The sequence below is a fragment of the Dromiciops gliroides genome, chromosome 4 (genome assembly GCF_019393635.1).
Source record: "Dromiciops gliroides isolate mDroGli1 chromosome 4, mDroGli1.pri, whole genome shotgun sequence".
In the NCBI taxonomy this organism is placed as follows: Eukaryota; Metazoa; Chordata; class Mammalia; order Microbiotheria; family Microbiotheriidae; genus Dromiciops; species Dromiciops gliroides.
In genome coordinates this window covers 136266632-136283634 of record NC_057864.1, presented here as the reverse complement: position 1 = coordinate 136283634, position 17003 = coordinate 136266632, and the positions used below count along the sequence as shown (strand labels likewise).

Sequence of the window (17003 nt, the reverse complement as noted above, 5' to 3'; positions counted from 1 at the left end):
TCATACAGCCTAACTCTCATTTCAAGTATAAGAAACTGAAGCCCCCAAAAGCTAAATTTGATTTTTCAAGGTCAAACATCTGGTTGTGAAAAATTTTACTAAGACAATTGTGAGCTACGTAAAGTCCATAGGCTTTATTTTAATTATGTATCTATTTATTAATTGTTATTAATTAATTTATTGGCTTATTTTTTCATTTATCCATTCATTCATTTACTTATCTATTTTTAGGGGTCTTTTTTTGTCCATAGGCTTTAAAATAAATTAGAGAAGTCACAAATTCAGAGGAGTGCATTCGTTGGAATTTAAATTTACTAAAATTTAGAGATAAGGAACTAAAGGAAAGAAAATTAATTGTAATGCTGTGCAAGAGGCAGGGTGGTGGTAGGAGTGGGGAAAAAAAGACTATTGCTTTCATTGATGGATATAGAATGGACAGAACTTGGAAAATTACCAGATGTGGGGGGCAAAGGAAGAAAAGTGTCAAAGATGACTCCAAAATTTCAATTCTTAGTGACAGAGAATAATACTGTCATTAACAAAATTAGGAAAACATGGGAGATAAACAGGTCTGGAAAATAAGATCATATATGATCAGTTTGGGACATGTTAAGTTTGAGGTGATGTGACAATGTAACTGAGATGACTGGTGGAATACCCACATGGAAATATCTTGAACATTAAAATGTAAGTCTGAAGCATGTGGGAAAGATTGGGGATAGAGATATAATTTGGTGGTTGCCTGCTTAGAATTGTTAGTTCAATTCAATTAAAAATTATTAAGTATCTATTATGTACAAGGAAACATTCTAGGCACCTTGGTAGTTGAAATTGTGCTAGTGGATGAGATCTCCAACAGAGAGTGGAGATAGAGGCAATCCTGAGCTATTTGCTTTTCAGGAGTAGGAGGACTCTGAAAGAAACAGAAAAGGGTCAGAGAGAATCTGAGAATTAGGAGAATACAGCATCATGGAAGTAGATTAAACAGAAAAGAGAAGCTTCGAGAAAGTGGCAATGGGAGAATTTTAAGTACTACAGAGGTCAAAAAAGATAAGCGATGAGACCCTTGACTGTCTTCTGTTTACCATGGCAAAATAAGATCATAAAGACAGATAGCTCTTTCACATGTATTCTAGGGGGAAAAAAGCATCAGATTGTATAATGACCAGTAAAACCAAAGAAACATCACTAAGTTCTTCACCCTACTCAAAACTACAAGAGAGCCAAAAGTCCTGAGTCCCACACAGAAGGGCAGGAAAAAAAAAAAAAACCCAAAACAAAAAAAAAACGAAATCCAAAGCAGCATCCTTATTGGGAAGGCCAGCAGGGAAACTGAAGCCTTCAGTATAACACTATAACCTGGGAGTCTGCAACCCTTTAATAGTGTCATAATTAGGAATAGCAAAGCACAAAACTCTGATTGGAGATACCAACACATCCCAGCCATATGAGTGCAGACATACCAAGGAAGGAACAGGAGCCTAAAAATTAGAATCAGGATACAAAATGTTCTTCCTATCCAATGAAATAGTCTAAGAGGCAAAGGATTGTGGTCCTGGCATACAAACCTGTATCAGGGACTGAAATTGTAAATTTGTGTAATCATAAGACACTGAATACAATGAAGAAATGTTATAAGCAAAGAGGTACCCAAGAGGCAAGTTGAGAAGAAAAGAATACCTCAACAACAAGAGCAAGCGTTATCTTTTTCATATTGGCTTGACGACAAAAACTATAAGAATGACAGGAGAAAAAAAGAATTAGAATTGGAAGGAGAATAAAAAAAACTTAGAACAAAAGGTGGAAAATAGCAGTCTCTTTGAAAGTTAGAATAGACCATAGAACTCAATGACTCTATGGAATAGCAACAACAAAAAAAGTCAGAACAAAACCCAATGATTGAAAAAAAAAGATATTTGTTATCAGAAACAACTAACCTAGAAAACAGATCAAGGAAAAATAATTTAAGAATCATATGATTCTATGAAAGCCACAAGAAAAAAATCTGTATATCATACTGCAAGAAATCATAAATGAAAACTGCCTATATTTACTGGAACCAAAGGTTAAAGGAAAAATAGAAAGAATCCACTGCTCATCTCCTAAAAGGAACTAGAAAATTAAATCTCCTAGGAATGTCATAGCTAAAACTCAAAACTTCTAGATCAAAGAAAAAAAATATTATAAGCAGCCAGGAAGAAAGAGTTCAAGCACCAAGGTCACAGGAAATAAAATGAACAATTTTATTTATATAGCATTTAAAAGTACTGGCACACATACACCCAGAGACAACAAATCAATAAAGCTAAAATTAGAATGGAAACATTTAAATGGGGAGAAAATCTCTGCAACTAATTTATCTGAAAAAACTCACATCCAATATAAAAATAGAATAGATTCAAGTGAATAAAAACAAGAGCTCATGTGGAAGATAGTTAAAGATTATGATCAGGCATTTCTCAAAAGAAAAAAAAACAACCTATCCATGATGAAAAGTACTTTTAAGCACTTTTGGTGATATTAAACTTTTAACATATGTGATAGAATCAGGGTTTTCCTCCTTTACCCACAGTAGGGATTTTTCCCTTAAAAACAACAAAACAGTTCTTGGAAAGTGATTGATCCCTGCCTCCCTCCATGCAGTTTTCTGGGCTTCTGAGGTCATAAAAATCCAACCTGTGTGGAATCAGGGCCCCTGTGATTTGGAGAATATTTCAAGATCACTATAGTCACTATATTCTTCCTCTGCTGACCAGACATGTTTCCATTTGGAGATAAGAAGGATAGAGACAATTGATACCAAATGCCACTTGTTCCTAATTGCAATGGGGAAAGTAAACTTTTTTTTAACTGTTCAGTGATTTATGGATATTTCATTTTGTTTCAAAGTGAATCTGAACATTAACTCACTGGCCCACCCCTGACAAAATGTTACTAGAAAGGAATACTTTCAAGGTGATCCAGGTACATCATGGGCACATAGATATTTTTTTTCTAAATTTCTTTTAAAAATAAGGAAATAAAATTTAGTAAAGTTATATTTTGATGGAAAAATTAAAATGGATTAGTGCTGGTATGCTAATCACCCATATACAATGCTATAATTTAATAATAAGAAAAAAAGCAAATTAAAATGAGTATAACATCTCATCTCACATTCATAAGACTGGCAAAGATTAAAAAATGGAAAATGACAATTACTGGAGAGAATTCAATAAGATATTGTTGGTGAAGCTATGAATTGGTGAAACCATTCTGAGAAACAGGCTGGCACTATAGGCTTAAAGTCTTTAAACTGTACATACCCTTTGACATAACCATTCCACTAACAGAGATCAGAGAAAGAGGGAGGGGATCCTTCTGAACAAAAATACTCATAGCAATATTTTTGTTTGTTTCAGCAAAGAGCTGGATGTAAACTGGTGAATGGCTGGACAGTATATTTATATAATTGAATGTTATTGCATCATAATAAGTGACAAAGATTTGATTCTAGCTTTTTTCTCCCAAACCACTGCTCATCATACTGTGCTCAAACTCAAAAACATGTTTTAACTTAGATTCAGATGAATTATTGATGTAAATCTTCTTTTGGAAAATTGAGAGGATATGAAATCATTCTATCAATAAAAAAGAAATTTTGACAGCTTTTCAGTAATTTTAACTATTATAAATCATAGCTTACTTTTATCCCAAAGACCACTACCATTTCCAGACTTTGATGAGACTCATACTGATTTATCCTGAATCCTATGTTGGAATTTGCCCTTCCCCTATGGGTAGTATACCATTTAACATAACAAACATCTCTAGGCTCTTTCTCTTGGCTGTCAGCTCTTATTTATCATGGTTAAGTCCTCTTTTTAGCCTGGTTTGGCTATTAAAGTTAATTAAAGGAACAGCTTTAATTTATGCTTACATATTTTTCATCAACTAAAGATGACATCTTCCCTCTGACTTCCTTATGTCTTCTTACCCATGTGATTGAAGTAAAACAGGAACATAGCAGTATAACCAACCTCTACCAGACCATTATTTTACCTTTACAATTATTTTTAAGCATCTCAAACCTACTTCCTCCTTATTTACACATTTGACTTACATCCACATCCACTGTGTATAAGAGCTACAGCTGCTCCCATGATATTTCTACACAATATTTAAGCAAAGCTTAATTTCATGAATAGAATAAACCATAAAACAAATTTATTTTCCTTTTGGTTACTATTATAGCTCCAAAAGGTTGGGCCAGAAAGAACTCAGAAAGATAAATGAGTTATGATTTAAATAATTGTTTACATGTATCTGTTTCTAAAGACTAATCCAATTTCATTAAATTAAAAACCATTCATGACTTAGAGTTCTATATTTGATCCAATTATGAAAGATAATAATTCCTTAAATAAACCTTGTGCCTTGATAAGGACTATCATTTTGTTAAAAATCTGAGTGAGGCTATCCCTTCTACCCCCACATAAAGTTCAAAATATTCATATGCACTTGTGAAAATCAAGGCCACCTGTGCTTTCCAGAAAAAGTAATGGTCGTACCAAATTGGCCAAACTTTATGGCAAACAAACAACTACAATTCACAACAAAAAGGGAAATTCATATAAGTGGCAATAGCACTTTACAAAAAATTAGGCTTTTTGGTTCAGAGTAATATGTAAGCAATTCATAATACTTTGGTTTTTTTTCTGAATAGACTGTTTTCTAACTTAGGTATTGTTTCCAGACACGAGTTCAAACTCTGACTGAAAATAGATATGTAGAATCACAGAATCTCAGTATTGGAGATACTGAGGACAAATCTTAGGCTGAATCTTGGGAATCTTATCCAAGTTTTGCTCAAATTGTGCATTCCATCTCCAGTATTCATGACAAAAACTTATCTATTTCCTACTTAAAGACCTCCAATGACAGCCAATTGACTATATTTCAAGGTATCCTATTTTTTTCTTTGGGTGTAGGAATGGGAATGACAGGGAGATCCAGCTCTACCTGGGATTTCATTGGGCTGGAACTTCCCAGAATCTTTCTGCTGATTGAGATCGCATTTCATATATGTTACACATCTCAGAGAGCTGCCTAGATCACTGATAGGACAAGTGAATTGCCCTTGGTCATATAGCTAGCATGTGTCAGGGTTAGGAGCCCCGCCAGGTCTTCCTGACCCCAAGTCCAGTATTCTATCCACTAAGTCACACTACCTTCTCATTCAATTTTTATACACTTCTAATTGTCAGCAAGTTTTCCCTTATGGAGAACTGAGCCTTTAACTTCTACTTGGTAGTCAGTTCTAGGATGAAAGAGCATCGGCCCTGGAGTCGGGAGAACCTGAGTTCAAATCTGGCCTCAGACACTTGACACTTACTAGCTGTGTGACCCTGGGCAAGTCACTTAACCCCAATTGCCACACACACACACACACACACACACACACACACACACACACACACACACACACACACACACACACATGCAAAGGTAGTGGGCACCTCTCAAGGCTTCTCTCCCTTTTGTCCCCAAAACTTCACATCCCTCTACATTAGGAATTCTTAGATTTCAAGGTTGGCGGTGTGAACCTAGATGCAATATATCTATGTTCTTGCTGTTCAGTTATTTTTCAGTCATGTCCAACTCTGTGACCCCGTTTGGGGTTTTCTTGGCAGAGATAAAGGAGTGGTTTGCCATTTCCTTCTCCAGCTCATATTTTACAGATAGGGAAACAAAGCAAACAGGATCATATGACTTGCCTAGGACCACACAGCTAGTAAGTGTCTGAGGCCAGATTTGAACTCATGAAGATGAATGTTTTGATTCCAGGCCCAACATGCTATCCACTATACCATCTAGCTGCCTCTACATGTATGTCCTCTATATTCATCCATATCTATATGTATGTGTTTACTTGAACAAATATCTAGCAGATATTTAACATTTCCTTCAATTATAGAAACATTATTCTGAAGAGGGGTATATAGGCTTCACCAGATTGCAAAAGGGGTCCATGACCCACACAAAAAGGTTAAGAACCATGTCCCTACACTCTGATTGAATTATGCAGCTATCCAAATTATACATCTGACAAAAAAAACCCCGCAGAAGTATGTGTGTGAATGTAAGCAATAATATATATATTAATATTAGTATATACGTATGTGAAAAACTGATACTCAGAAGCATGATCCCTTAAAAGGACTTTCAAATATAAGATCATCATAAATTCTGATCCTTCCAGAGCACTGAAATGTTTATATTTTCAGTTAGACAAGGTCTCAGAGATCCATAGTTTAGTTAATGACTTTCTTTTCAGATGAGCACTTCATTTAAAACTATTTTTACTTGAGAGGCAAGAGGAGACATGGGCTCTAGTCTCTATTCTCTTTAATACTAATAATTATAGAATCATAGAGCTGGAAAATTAGAAGAATTCTTAGAGGGCACCTAGTCCAACTCCTATTTTTCAGAGCAGGAAACTGAGGCCTGTTGAGTCTATGTGACTTTCCCAAGGTCACATAGCCAGTAAGTGTCTGTGAGAAACGGTTACTAATAACTGATATCTTGGGGAGATTCAGAGCTTCCCCCCTTTTTCCAAAGCCCTGACTTTTAGAATTCCATTTTCTCCTCAATAATAAGACTGAATTGAATCTCTTTATCATGGTCAGGCCCATCCTAAGCTTGCAAGGAATCTAGGGTGGGGAAGCTCATTGTGTTCCACTCAAACCTGGGTGGAGATAGATCTTTTTGTCCATCTAGGGATCCATTGAAAAGGGTATATATTCTTTGAAATGATATTCCAAAGCTGGGGGTTGTCTGGTATAGCCCTTCATTTTAATAAAGCCTACCTCCAATTACATCAACCACTTAGATTTGATTGTTGTTTGATGAACCACCTACCATTTCAGGGATGTTTAAGATGTGAGCCCTACCACCATGATGGTCTTTGGTCTGAGAGAGACGAACTTTTATTAACAAACAGCTGGTCTTATCAATAAAATGGTTAAAATATCTAGAAACAATGTCTCCCAAATTTTTAATTGTCACATGTCAGACGTAGAATTTGAACCCACATCATCCTGACTCTGTTTACTATGTCATGCTAAGATGTTAATCTATTAGCTCTAATCACGTGATTAAAATATCTCAAGGTACAATAATATTTCTGATTTATACTGACTGTCAATGATTATCACTTCATTCATTCATCAAATAATCAATGAAACAACATTTGACTTCACATATAGTAATACCAAATGGCAATTAAGTTTCTTTTTGAAAAAGAATACTTTAAGTGGAGGGATTTTTCCCAAAAGAAAATGAAAGTTACAATATTTAAGAATTTTGTGTTGATGAAAGACACATTGCATGATACTTAAAATTAAAGTTGTTTTCTTGCTGGTACAATTAGTAATAGAATAGCAAATCAACCTTGGTCTTACCCTTTACTTTCAAGTCTTCCAATACCTTTGACTGGACTGCTGCATCACTCACTAATTTGATCTCAATATTTCGAGCAGCCAATTGTAGTAACTTTTCAAAAAGACGCTGACCCTACAGAGAGCATTAAGAGATGAGAGTTAGGATATACAGAGCCATTTACTTTTTTATCTTGCTAAAAAGTAAGGCACTTAATTGTTTTAAAATGAAACTAAGCTTTACAAAAAGGTGGACAGAACAACCACATCGATGATTTGTTACACCCTTATTACACTCCAGGCACAACAAAGGCAGAAAAAAAATCTTTGGCCTTGAAGATGATATAGTCTAATGGGGAAGACAATGCACGAATGAATAAGTATGTACAAGATTGACAATATAAATGGAAGACAATATGAAAGGGAAGGAATTAGAAGCTAGGGAGAATGATAATGGCCTCCCCATAGAAAGTGGGCTTCTGACTGAATCTTGAAGCCAAGGAAATAAATTAAATTAAATTAAACATATTTCTCTCCAAATTTTCCAATGGTATATATTGGCTCCAGGATGTTTAAATACTTTGAAAAAGGATTTCCTTAAAGTAAATATACTTCATAAAGGCTGCATAGTATGACATATAGATAACTAGCCTTAGAGTTGAGGCAGAACCTTCCTTTTCCTTCTACTTCTGGTAGCCAACTGTTCTTCAATTTTTAGTCTTAGATTGTTACTTGGAGTCAATGAGAGATTATGGACAGCTAGAAGACGCAATGAATAGAGTGTTGGCCCTGGTGTCAGAAGGTCCTGAGTTCAAATTTGGCCTCAGACACTTACTAGCTGTGTGATCCTGGACAAGTCCCTTAATCCTAGCTTGCCTCAGTTCCTCATCTATAAAATGAGCTAGAGAAGGAAATGGCAAACTGCTCCAGTGTCTTTGCCAAAAAAAACCCTAAATGTGGTCATGAAGTCAGACACAACTGAAATGATTTAACAACAACTAAATGTGAGATTAAATGATTTTCTCAGGACCACACAAGCAGTCTATGTCAGGGAGGAAATTTGAATTCGTGTCTTCCTGTCTCTTAGACTGGCTCTCTATCCATGCAATCTCTTGCGCATGTAAGTTTGTGTAAAAATTATATGTAAAAAATTCAAAGTTGTTAAGGTATTTTATATCAATCACTAGAAAGGGGTTTTTATGTATCATGGAACTCAAAATGTTGGTGCCTGAACATATGCATATGGCCCTTTACCATGGAAAGGCTGACTGATAATTTCCAACTCTAGGATAACTGGTAGGCATTCTACCTAATAGGCTGCACTACTTTGTGATTGAATCTTTACATATTTCTAACTGCTAATTACCTCCACGTACTTAGGAGACTCTTCTTTAGGCCTCCAAACTTTTCTTGGTGTTTGTAAAAACACTTTTATGATAAACAGTAGGATCTAGTGGAAAGACCAATGGCTTTCAGGGTAGTGAAATCTCATTTTATCACTGAGAAAAAACTAAAAACATTGTAACAAATAGACATTGTCGAACAAAACAAATTCATTGGCCATGTCCAAAATGGTCTCATTCTGCACCCTTAATCTTTTATCACTCTGTCAGGAATTGGATGGCATGTTTCAAAATTATTTCTCTGGAATTATGGATGATTATTTCAGCTTATCAAAATTCTTATGGCCTTCAAAGTAGCTTGTTTTTATAGTGTTATTGTATAAATTGCATTCTTGGTTATGGTCATTTCTTTCTTAATCAGTTTATACAATTCTTTAATATGATGACATTGCTGAGTATACTTCAGATGATGCAGTATTATAAATTTTGGCAATCACAAACTTTGAAACTGCCTTACTATTATCAGATACTTCCTAACCCTATGATCCTTGGGAAGTCATTTAACTTTTTTTTTTTTTAGCATTAGTTTCCTCATCTATAAAATACCTACAAACACAGCTCACAGTTTTTTTGTATTAACCAAAATGATGTGTGTAAACTGCTTTACAAAACTAAAAACTATTTAGTTATTGATTTTTTTATTAAAGTTGTGAACAAAATAAGATGTTTAAGGCCAAAAGATAGTGCTCTGTACAAAGTAGGTAGAGGCAGCTAGATGACTCAGTGGATAGAGCACTGGACCTGGAGTCAAGATGACCTGAGTTCAAATGTGACCTCAGACACTTACTAGCTGTGTTACCTTGGGCAAGTCACAACTATTCCTCAGTTCCTCTTCTGTAAAATGACTCAGAGGAGGAAATGTCAAACCACTACCATATATTTGTCAAGAAAACCCCATGGACAATACTGGAGTGCTATGGTCCACAGGTCATAAAGAACTGAACATGATTCAACAACAACAACAAAGTAGGTGTGTAGCAAATGCCTTTAGTGGATATTAGGCGTTAGATATTTCTGCAAGGCCAAATTTAGAACATTACAAGACATTCAGAATGGAGGGAATGGCATTAATAGACATTCCAAAACAAGCCTAACTACCATCAGTGACTACATAATTATGTTTTTTTTAAAGATACCTCTGTTAGATACTAAGGATCTGAAAAAAGTAAAAATATACTTCCTTTAATCACAGTCTATCTGCATCTGTATAGCTTGGACTATCCATTTCTGCTTGTTTAGGAGAAGCCTTTGTTTTAGTCCCAAAAAATAGCATTTTGAGAATCAATGATGAGCTCCAGAGCCACAAATACAGGCTAGATAGGAGGGTTATTCTGTTCCACATGAGCTAAATGCATTAAAAAATGCAAAGATGGAAGCACTGGATTATACAGAGCAAAACCCAAGCCTCTTCTCTTGTTATGAGGATGGGAAAATTTTTTTTAAAGTAGCCATTCTTGGGGCAGCTAGGTGGCACAGTGGCCATGGAGTCAGGAGGACCTGAGTTCAAATCCGGCCTCAAACACTTGACACTTACTAGCTGTGTGACCCTGGGCAAGTCACTTAACCCCAATTGCCTCACCAAAAAAAAAAAAAAGTAGCCATTGTTGAGTAGTAATGTGGCTGTAGTATCAGTGTTGGTCTAAGGGCTCTAGTAATTGAAAAGGCAGTTGCTGGTCCTTTTAGTGAGTTAGCCAGGACTAACCCTATTGGGGAAATCAGGTTATAAGTAACATCTTGGAGAAATTGGAGTTATAATAAAGGGATCTGAGTTTAACATGTTGACAGATTCATTTATTATAATTCAAAATGTGAAGTTTAAATTAGTGAATGTAATTTATTGGACATGTTAAGCATTCAGTAACTGACATAAAAGTACAAGATGCTGGGCATTTTAAAACTTCCTATAAAAGCACAATGTTTTGAAAATTATTATTTTGTTTTTAAAACCTAGGACTCATTGTGCTGATATGCATGTACTCTCCACACAGAGTAGGTTATTAATAAGCATTTGTCATTGTGAAATGTATAAGGGCTATAAAACTGATATTTAATTGAAGCATATTTGTGAAGTTTTCATCACCACCCACTAATAAAATATCTCTGTCTCAATCACCCTTTGACAGGAAGATGAGTTTGCTCCTTAGCCCTCAGTCTTAGGTTACTCTGAGGCCAAGACAGTGACTAGAGAGAATCCAAAAGAAAGTTAATGTGTGTTTAATACAATTAGACACTCATTTACTTAGTGCTTCTAAAACACAGAAGTCAGGGAAGGGAGGCCAGAATGACAGTGATCAACTGGTTAAATAGGTACCATTTTAGGATAAAAAGTAGCTCCAAAATATAAGGCAATGTGAGAAGTAAAACAGGAGACTGTGATCAGAAATTGGAAATCTAGAGTCCAGGAATATTTTTTGGTGATGAAGAAATCTAAGGCATGACCATGCCTGTGAGAAGGGAGAACATGGGAGTTGAGAAAGCTGATGAACTGTGCAGTTCGGGGTTAACTTTTAAATAGGGATATTCTAAGCACCAAGGATGACTGCAGTGATTGAGGTAGAGAGGAAGGAAGATACAGAGTCAGGTATCCAAGTCATTAAAGGAGGATGGATTACTTATATTTCTATTGAGTAAAATGAAGGGATAAATATATAAGTATTTAGGTTCAAAATAGCAATGTCTCAAATATAAGAGAGAGGAGGTATGGCCAGTAAAAAGGAAACCAATTAATATTGATTATTTTGATTTACTTTTAGTTTGATTATAAAATTAAACTCCTTTCTTTAGGAAAAGCTAGCCCTACACTAAGTCAGACTAACACAGATAGTCTCTTAAGTATACGTTAATTATAGATTTAGTGATTAGAGATTGTGAAGATTTTATCATTTAGTAGCAGATAATTTTGAAGAATAAAATAATAACGTTATAAGGTTTTTTAAAAGGGATAATTTTTCCTTTCTAGCAGAAAGGGGAGTTGACCAAAGGCTAGGTTCTACTTTTTGGTAGATATAGAAAGATAAGCCAGAAGTTAAGTTCTTTTCACCAGTCTTAGGGGATAAGCTTTTTTCCCACCTTGATCTAGAGTCTAAGTTGAGTAACAGAACTTTCTAAGGAAGATGGAGTGTAACTCCTAACTACTCTTTCCCAATTCACTTTCTGGTTACAAAAGACACCACCTGTAAAGCATGACCATGCCTGTGAGGAGCTCAGTTATTACAGAGAAGGAGAAAATGAGAGTTGAGAAAGTTGGGAGGGTTAAGAAATCCTGGAAGAAGCTAACTAGTCAGGTGATCTGCCTTGGTCCAATTGAATTATGTTCAAAACAAGTTTCTGTATTTTTTAAAAAAATCTTTTTTTAAAAAAAATAAAAATCAGTTCTGTAAATTATTCTTTGTTTCTGACCTGAGGAGTCAGGTAACCTGATTTGATATGTAAATACTAGCTTTGCAAATTAAAATATAGATGGCTCAGTAATTTTGTCTTTGGTTTCCTTTTATTTTCAAATAATTAACAGGCAATAGTCCTAGAAAGGTAACCCTATATCTCCCAACTCCCTGGCTTTCCCCTGGCTATCTCCCTTGCCTGGAAATCTTTCCCTTCTCACCTTGACCTACTGGATCAACTGGGTTCCTTTAAGATTCAGTACAAATCTCACTTTCTATAAGATACCTTTTCTGGCTTCCAAGACTCTTCTTGCCCTACCCTGCTTTCCCTCTGAGATGATCTCCTAATCATTTTCTGTGTGTAGTATGTATGTAAATATGAATGTATGTGTGCATACATACATACACACCTGTGTGTGTGTGTATTCAGTTGTGTCCGACTCTTCTTGATCCTATTTTGGGTTTTCTTGGCAGAGATACTAGAGTGGTTTGCCATTTCCTTCTCCAGCTCATTTGACAGATGAGGAAACATTCAAACAGGGTTAAGTGACTTGCTCAGGGTAACAGAGTTAGTAAATGTTTGAGATGGGATTTAAACTCAGGTCCAGGACTCTACCTACTGTGCCACCTAGCTATTCTCTTTTCCTCCCTTTCCCTCCCTCTCATGTATGTGCATGTGTGTGTCTATATGTGTATATAATTTAGAATATATATTACACATAATACTTATATACACATACACATCTATATAGACATATAGTTACTTGAATATTGCACTCTCTGTTTGAATACAAGCTCCTTGAGGGTAAAGATCATGGGTTTTTTTTGCCTTTCTTTGTATCCCCAGGGTTTAGCTCAGTGTCTGGTACATAGGAAGTGCTTAATAAATGCTTCTTGATGACTGACTGACATAGTCATAGATCAGGGTAAGTATCAAGCAGAGAAAAGATCTTTGACTAAATTGTACTAAGACTATTAGAATCGAAGTGTTCAAGAGCCTTCTCACTTAATTGTGGTAGGAGATGGGGAAGATTAAGACTTATTACGGCCCACAGGCTTTTGGAAATAAGCGTTTGCTGAGCCTCTCCTTCTCTTTGAACACCTGATGTCAAGGTTTAGCCAGAAATCTAGGGGCATAGACACTCTCACAGGTCCGGACCCCTCATTGAGAAATTTCTACTGCATTAATTAAGCCAGCAAAGGATTAAGTGATTGGTGCCAGCTGAGGGGTGCTCATGGAGAGGAGCACACATTACCAGTTAATTCATCAGTAAACAGATTTTGTCCCATTAAGGGTTTTAATTATTCTGTGCAGTGCATTATGACTCCATTACCTAATGACAGTTCTCTACAATTATGTACCCCCATGGGGGGGATGAACGCAGCCATCCCAGCAAGGAGCAGATGAAGAGATATTCATGCTCCATGTGATTAGCATTTGGAGATCCCACTGTTTGAGGGTATGGGGTGTGGGGAAGCTTGGCTATGAACAAACTCATCCTGACAATAATGGGCTCTACAGTGGCAACTCCTATAGGGTGAGAGATTATTAGTAGGAATGGTGCATTGGTATAAAAGATATCAGATCGAGTCCTACAGGGATGCAAAGAAGCATATTTGGTCATGCTCCAATATCTAATCTAGAATCTAATGCTGATAGAAGATCTTCCCTAAATGTCAAAATCCAATAGCATTTCCTGCCATAGAGGATAGAGAAAAGGTCAGGAAGCAGAAGATCCCTTACAGCTCTAAATTAAATAATTCTTTGTAATGTCTTACAAATAAGGAAATTAGGAGACAAAGGGTAGGGCATGAGAATAAAATGGAGCTAAATTCTGGACAAGTTGAATTTGAGATGCCTCTGGAACATCAAGGTGGAGAGATGTATTCCATCAATTAATCAACAAATAAGTATTATTATCTTCTCTGTTCCAGACACAGTGATAGGAGGTAGGGATGCAAATACAAAAAATGAAGCAATCCCTCCTCTCAAATAACTTATATTCTACTGGGTAAGGCAAATACATGTATGAGTATATATGGGATAAACATTAAGAGAATAAATACAAAGTAGAGAAGATCGAATCAAGGAAGCATGTGACAGCTATAAAGTATAACAGCAGTTTAGAAGAGAGAGAAATCACTGCAGATTGTGGGCATCAGAGAAGGCTTCATGTAAAAGGTGACATTTGAGCTGGACCTTGAAAGAGAAGTAGACCTCACAAGTAACCTAACATTGCTAGTATGCTCATTTGCTGGAGACAAGTGCATAGAAATAGTGATGGTGATGTAATTGATCAATTAATAAACATTTATTAAGTGCCTACTGTATGCCAGTCAATGTTCACAGACCACCAGTCTATTTCTAGACCTATTGTTCTCCAGGAGTAGTCATCCAGCTTTGCAGCAGGGATCCTCTGTGTGTTACCTGGATACTGTCTGTTACCTTGAGTTCAGTAGCTTTAGAGAACAGCTGCCAAGGTAATAAAATGAGATTAGAGAAATGAGGGGAAATAGATTAGCTAAATATAGGAGACAAAAATCCATAGAAAACAACTTTAAAGGGACAAGTAATTGAATCCAAGAGATTTAAAACAATCCCCAAACTGGTTAGAGAATTAGGTGGTTCTATACAAAAGAATTTAAATAGTTTCAGTTATGGTAGCTTTTGCTAATGGTGGTGTTTATAAATTTATATCAGGGTGATTCTTTTCCTGGGGAAAAAAATCAAGCACCCTATGCAGATATTAAAAATGCTCACAATCTCCTGTGAGACAGGTAGGAATAGAATGAATATAATTTAATAGACAGGGAAACTGGAACATATGGAAATAAAGAGTGGTTTGGGTTGTTTTTAAATATATATATATATATATATACATATATATATAAATATATATATATATAATAGTTAGAGACCAACAGTAAAATATTCAAATAAACAAAATAACAAAAAAGTGATTATATTTGAAGGCTCTAAGTCCATTATTTATGGTTAATATAAATGTGTTTATTAATTTTGATAATTTTTTGAGGGGGTGAGATCTGGATTTGTGATCTCATTAGTGTGGAGAGCTCCCTCTGTCAAACCAATGCAAAGGGTCAACTGTCACTTAAGAGTATTACAGAATTGCCTGAGGCACCAAGATGTCTGGTATCTCACCTTCTGTCACACAGTCACTCCTGGCCTAAGGACTCTGATGTGCCCAGCTCTTTCAGACTCTAAGGCTAGTGCTCAATTCAACATTATACCACATGGTTTCTCTCTTTTTAAAAATAAGATAAAAGAACTGCTTTCTGTTTGTTTTCATGCATTCTATCTTCTAAGCATTCTTTCAGGCTTTATTGTTGCTAGTATTTCTCACCCAAACATCTGTAAATGTTTTTCCTTCCTTATCCAACAGAAATTTCAGCCCCCTCTAAAGGGATTTTCCTAAGAAAAAAAGAGTGTCATTGAATCAGAACTAGAATTTTTTATTTTAGGGCCTTTTCTACAACATTGAGAAAGAGAATGTTTCCCCCGAGGGGGAAGAGAGTGCAAAAAGGACATTGTCATAATATGCAGTCCTAAGAATTTGTGGGTGTGCCCTATGGTTGTCTGATTTTGTGATGCTCATGTTATTCTTTTACTTCACATAGCTGAATAGGAAGCCAGGGCAGAGACCATACAAGGTACCCCACCCAACATTCTCTCCAAGCTCCTTAAAACATCCACTTTCCCTGCCAATGCTATTTTATAGAAGGGGGCAGCTAGGTGGTGCCATGGATAGAGCACTGGCTCTGGTGTTAGGAGGACCTCAGTTCAAATCTGCTTTCAGACACTTACTAGCTGTGTGACCTGGGGCAAATCACTTAAACCCAATTTCTTCTCCCCTCCGAAAGTTAGCAGTTTGCAGATTTTCTAAGCATTTCTCTAATAATTCACTCTAAGATGGAATGGAATCCATAACATCCCAGTTCCAGAACTAGAAAGGACCTCAGAGGCCTTCTACTCCACCTGCCTCATTTGTAGGACAGGAAACTGAGACCCAGAGAAAGTGATTTGAATACAGATTCTCTGGCTCAAGTCCACATTTCTTCTATTAACCCATATAATTGAGCTCCTCAAATAAAAATTAGTCTTGGGCATTTGTGAAAGTGAGTTGGGTAGGCAAGAGGATCTTCAATGTACCTTCTAGTTTTAATATTGATGATTCTATGAAAAGAAACCTAGGATCTATGGTTTATGTAGTCACCTTCCCCAGTATCCCAAAGATATAATTAAGGTATAATGAATCCTCTCTTTTACTCATTTTGGAATCTGAAAGATAAAGACCTAAATGCCAAATACATACAAACAGTCTAAACTGGTTAGTAAGAGCAGGGATCAAACCCAGGTATCTTGACTTCCACCCACATATTCTTCCCATTAGGCCACTCATCTTCTCATATTACTATTCCAAATAACACAAAGCTAAGATCCAGGTACAATTAATTAACTACCACAGAAGAAAAACTCAAACAATAAGCTTCATAGAGCAAAGAAAACACTTTGTTGCCTTTTAAAAAAGTTACTGAAATTCCCATCTTTGGATGAATAAATCACCTCCTGGAAGGATACCTGATAGCTTTTATATCACTCCAAGTACATCGAACCTCTCTATGTTGATATATTCAACTGGGGACAAGTATAACTATTTTGTAGAGTGGTCGTTTTGATACAGAGGAAAAGTACACTAGGGTTAGTCAAAGGATTTGGTTTCCAATCCTCATTCTGCCACTTCTAGCCGTTTAATCTTGAGTAATTCACTTGGTTCTTTGAC

General features: G+C 36.0%; 1 protein-coding gene across 3 annotated transcripts in view; it reads right to left on the bottom strand.

The window, feature by feature from the left end:
- PLD5 (phospholipase D family member 5) overlaps positions 1–17003 on the bottom strand; it is a 403422-nt gene that overhangs the window by 154930 nt on the left and 231489 nt on the right. For all 3 annotated transcript variants that reach the window (XM_044004077.1, XM_044004078.1, XM_044004080.1), the window contains one exon: positions 7443–7554. In XM_044004077.1, coding sequence (XP_043860012.1) covers positions 7443–7554 — 112 coding nt within the window. The remainder of the gene's footprint in view (positions 1–7442; positions 7555–17003) is intronic.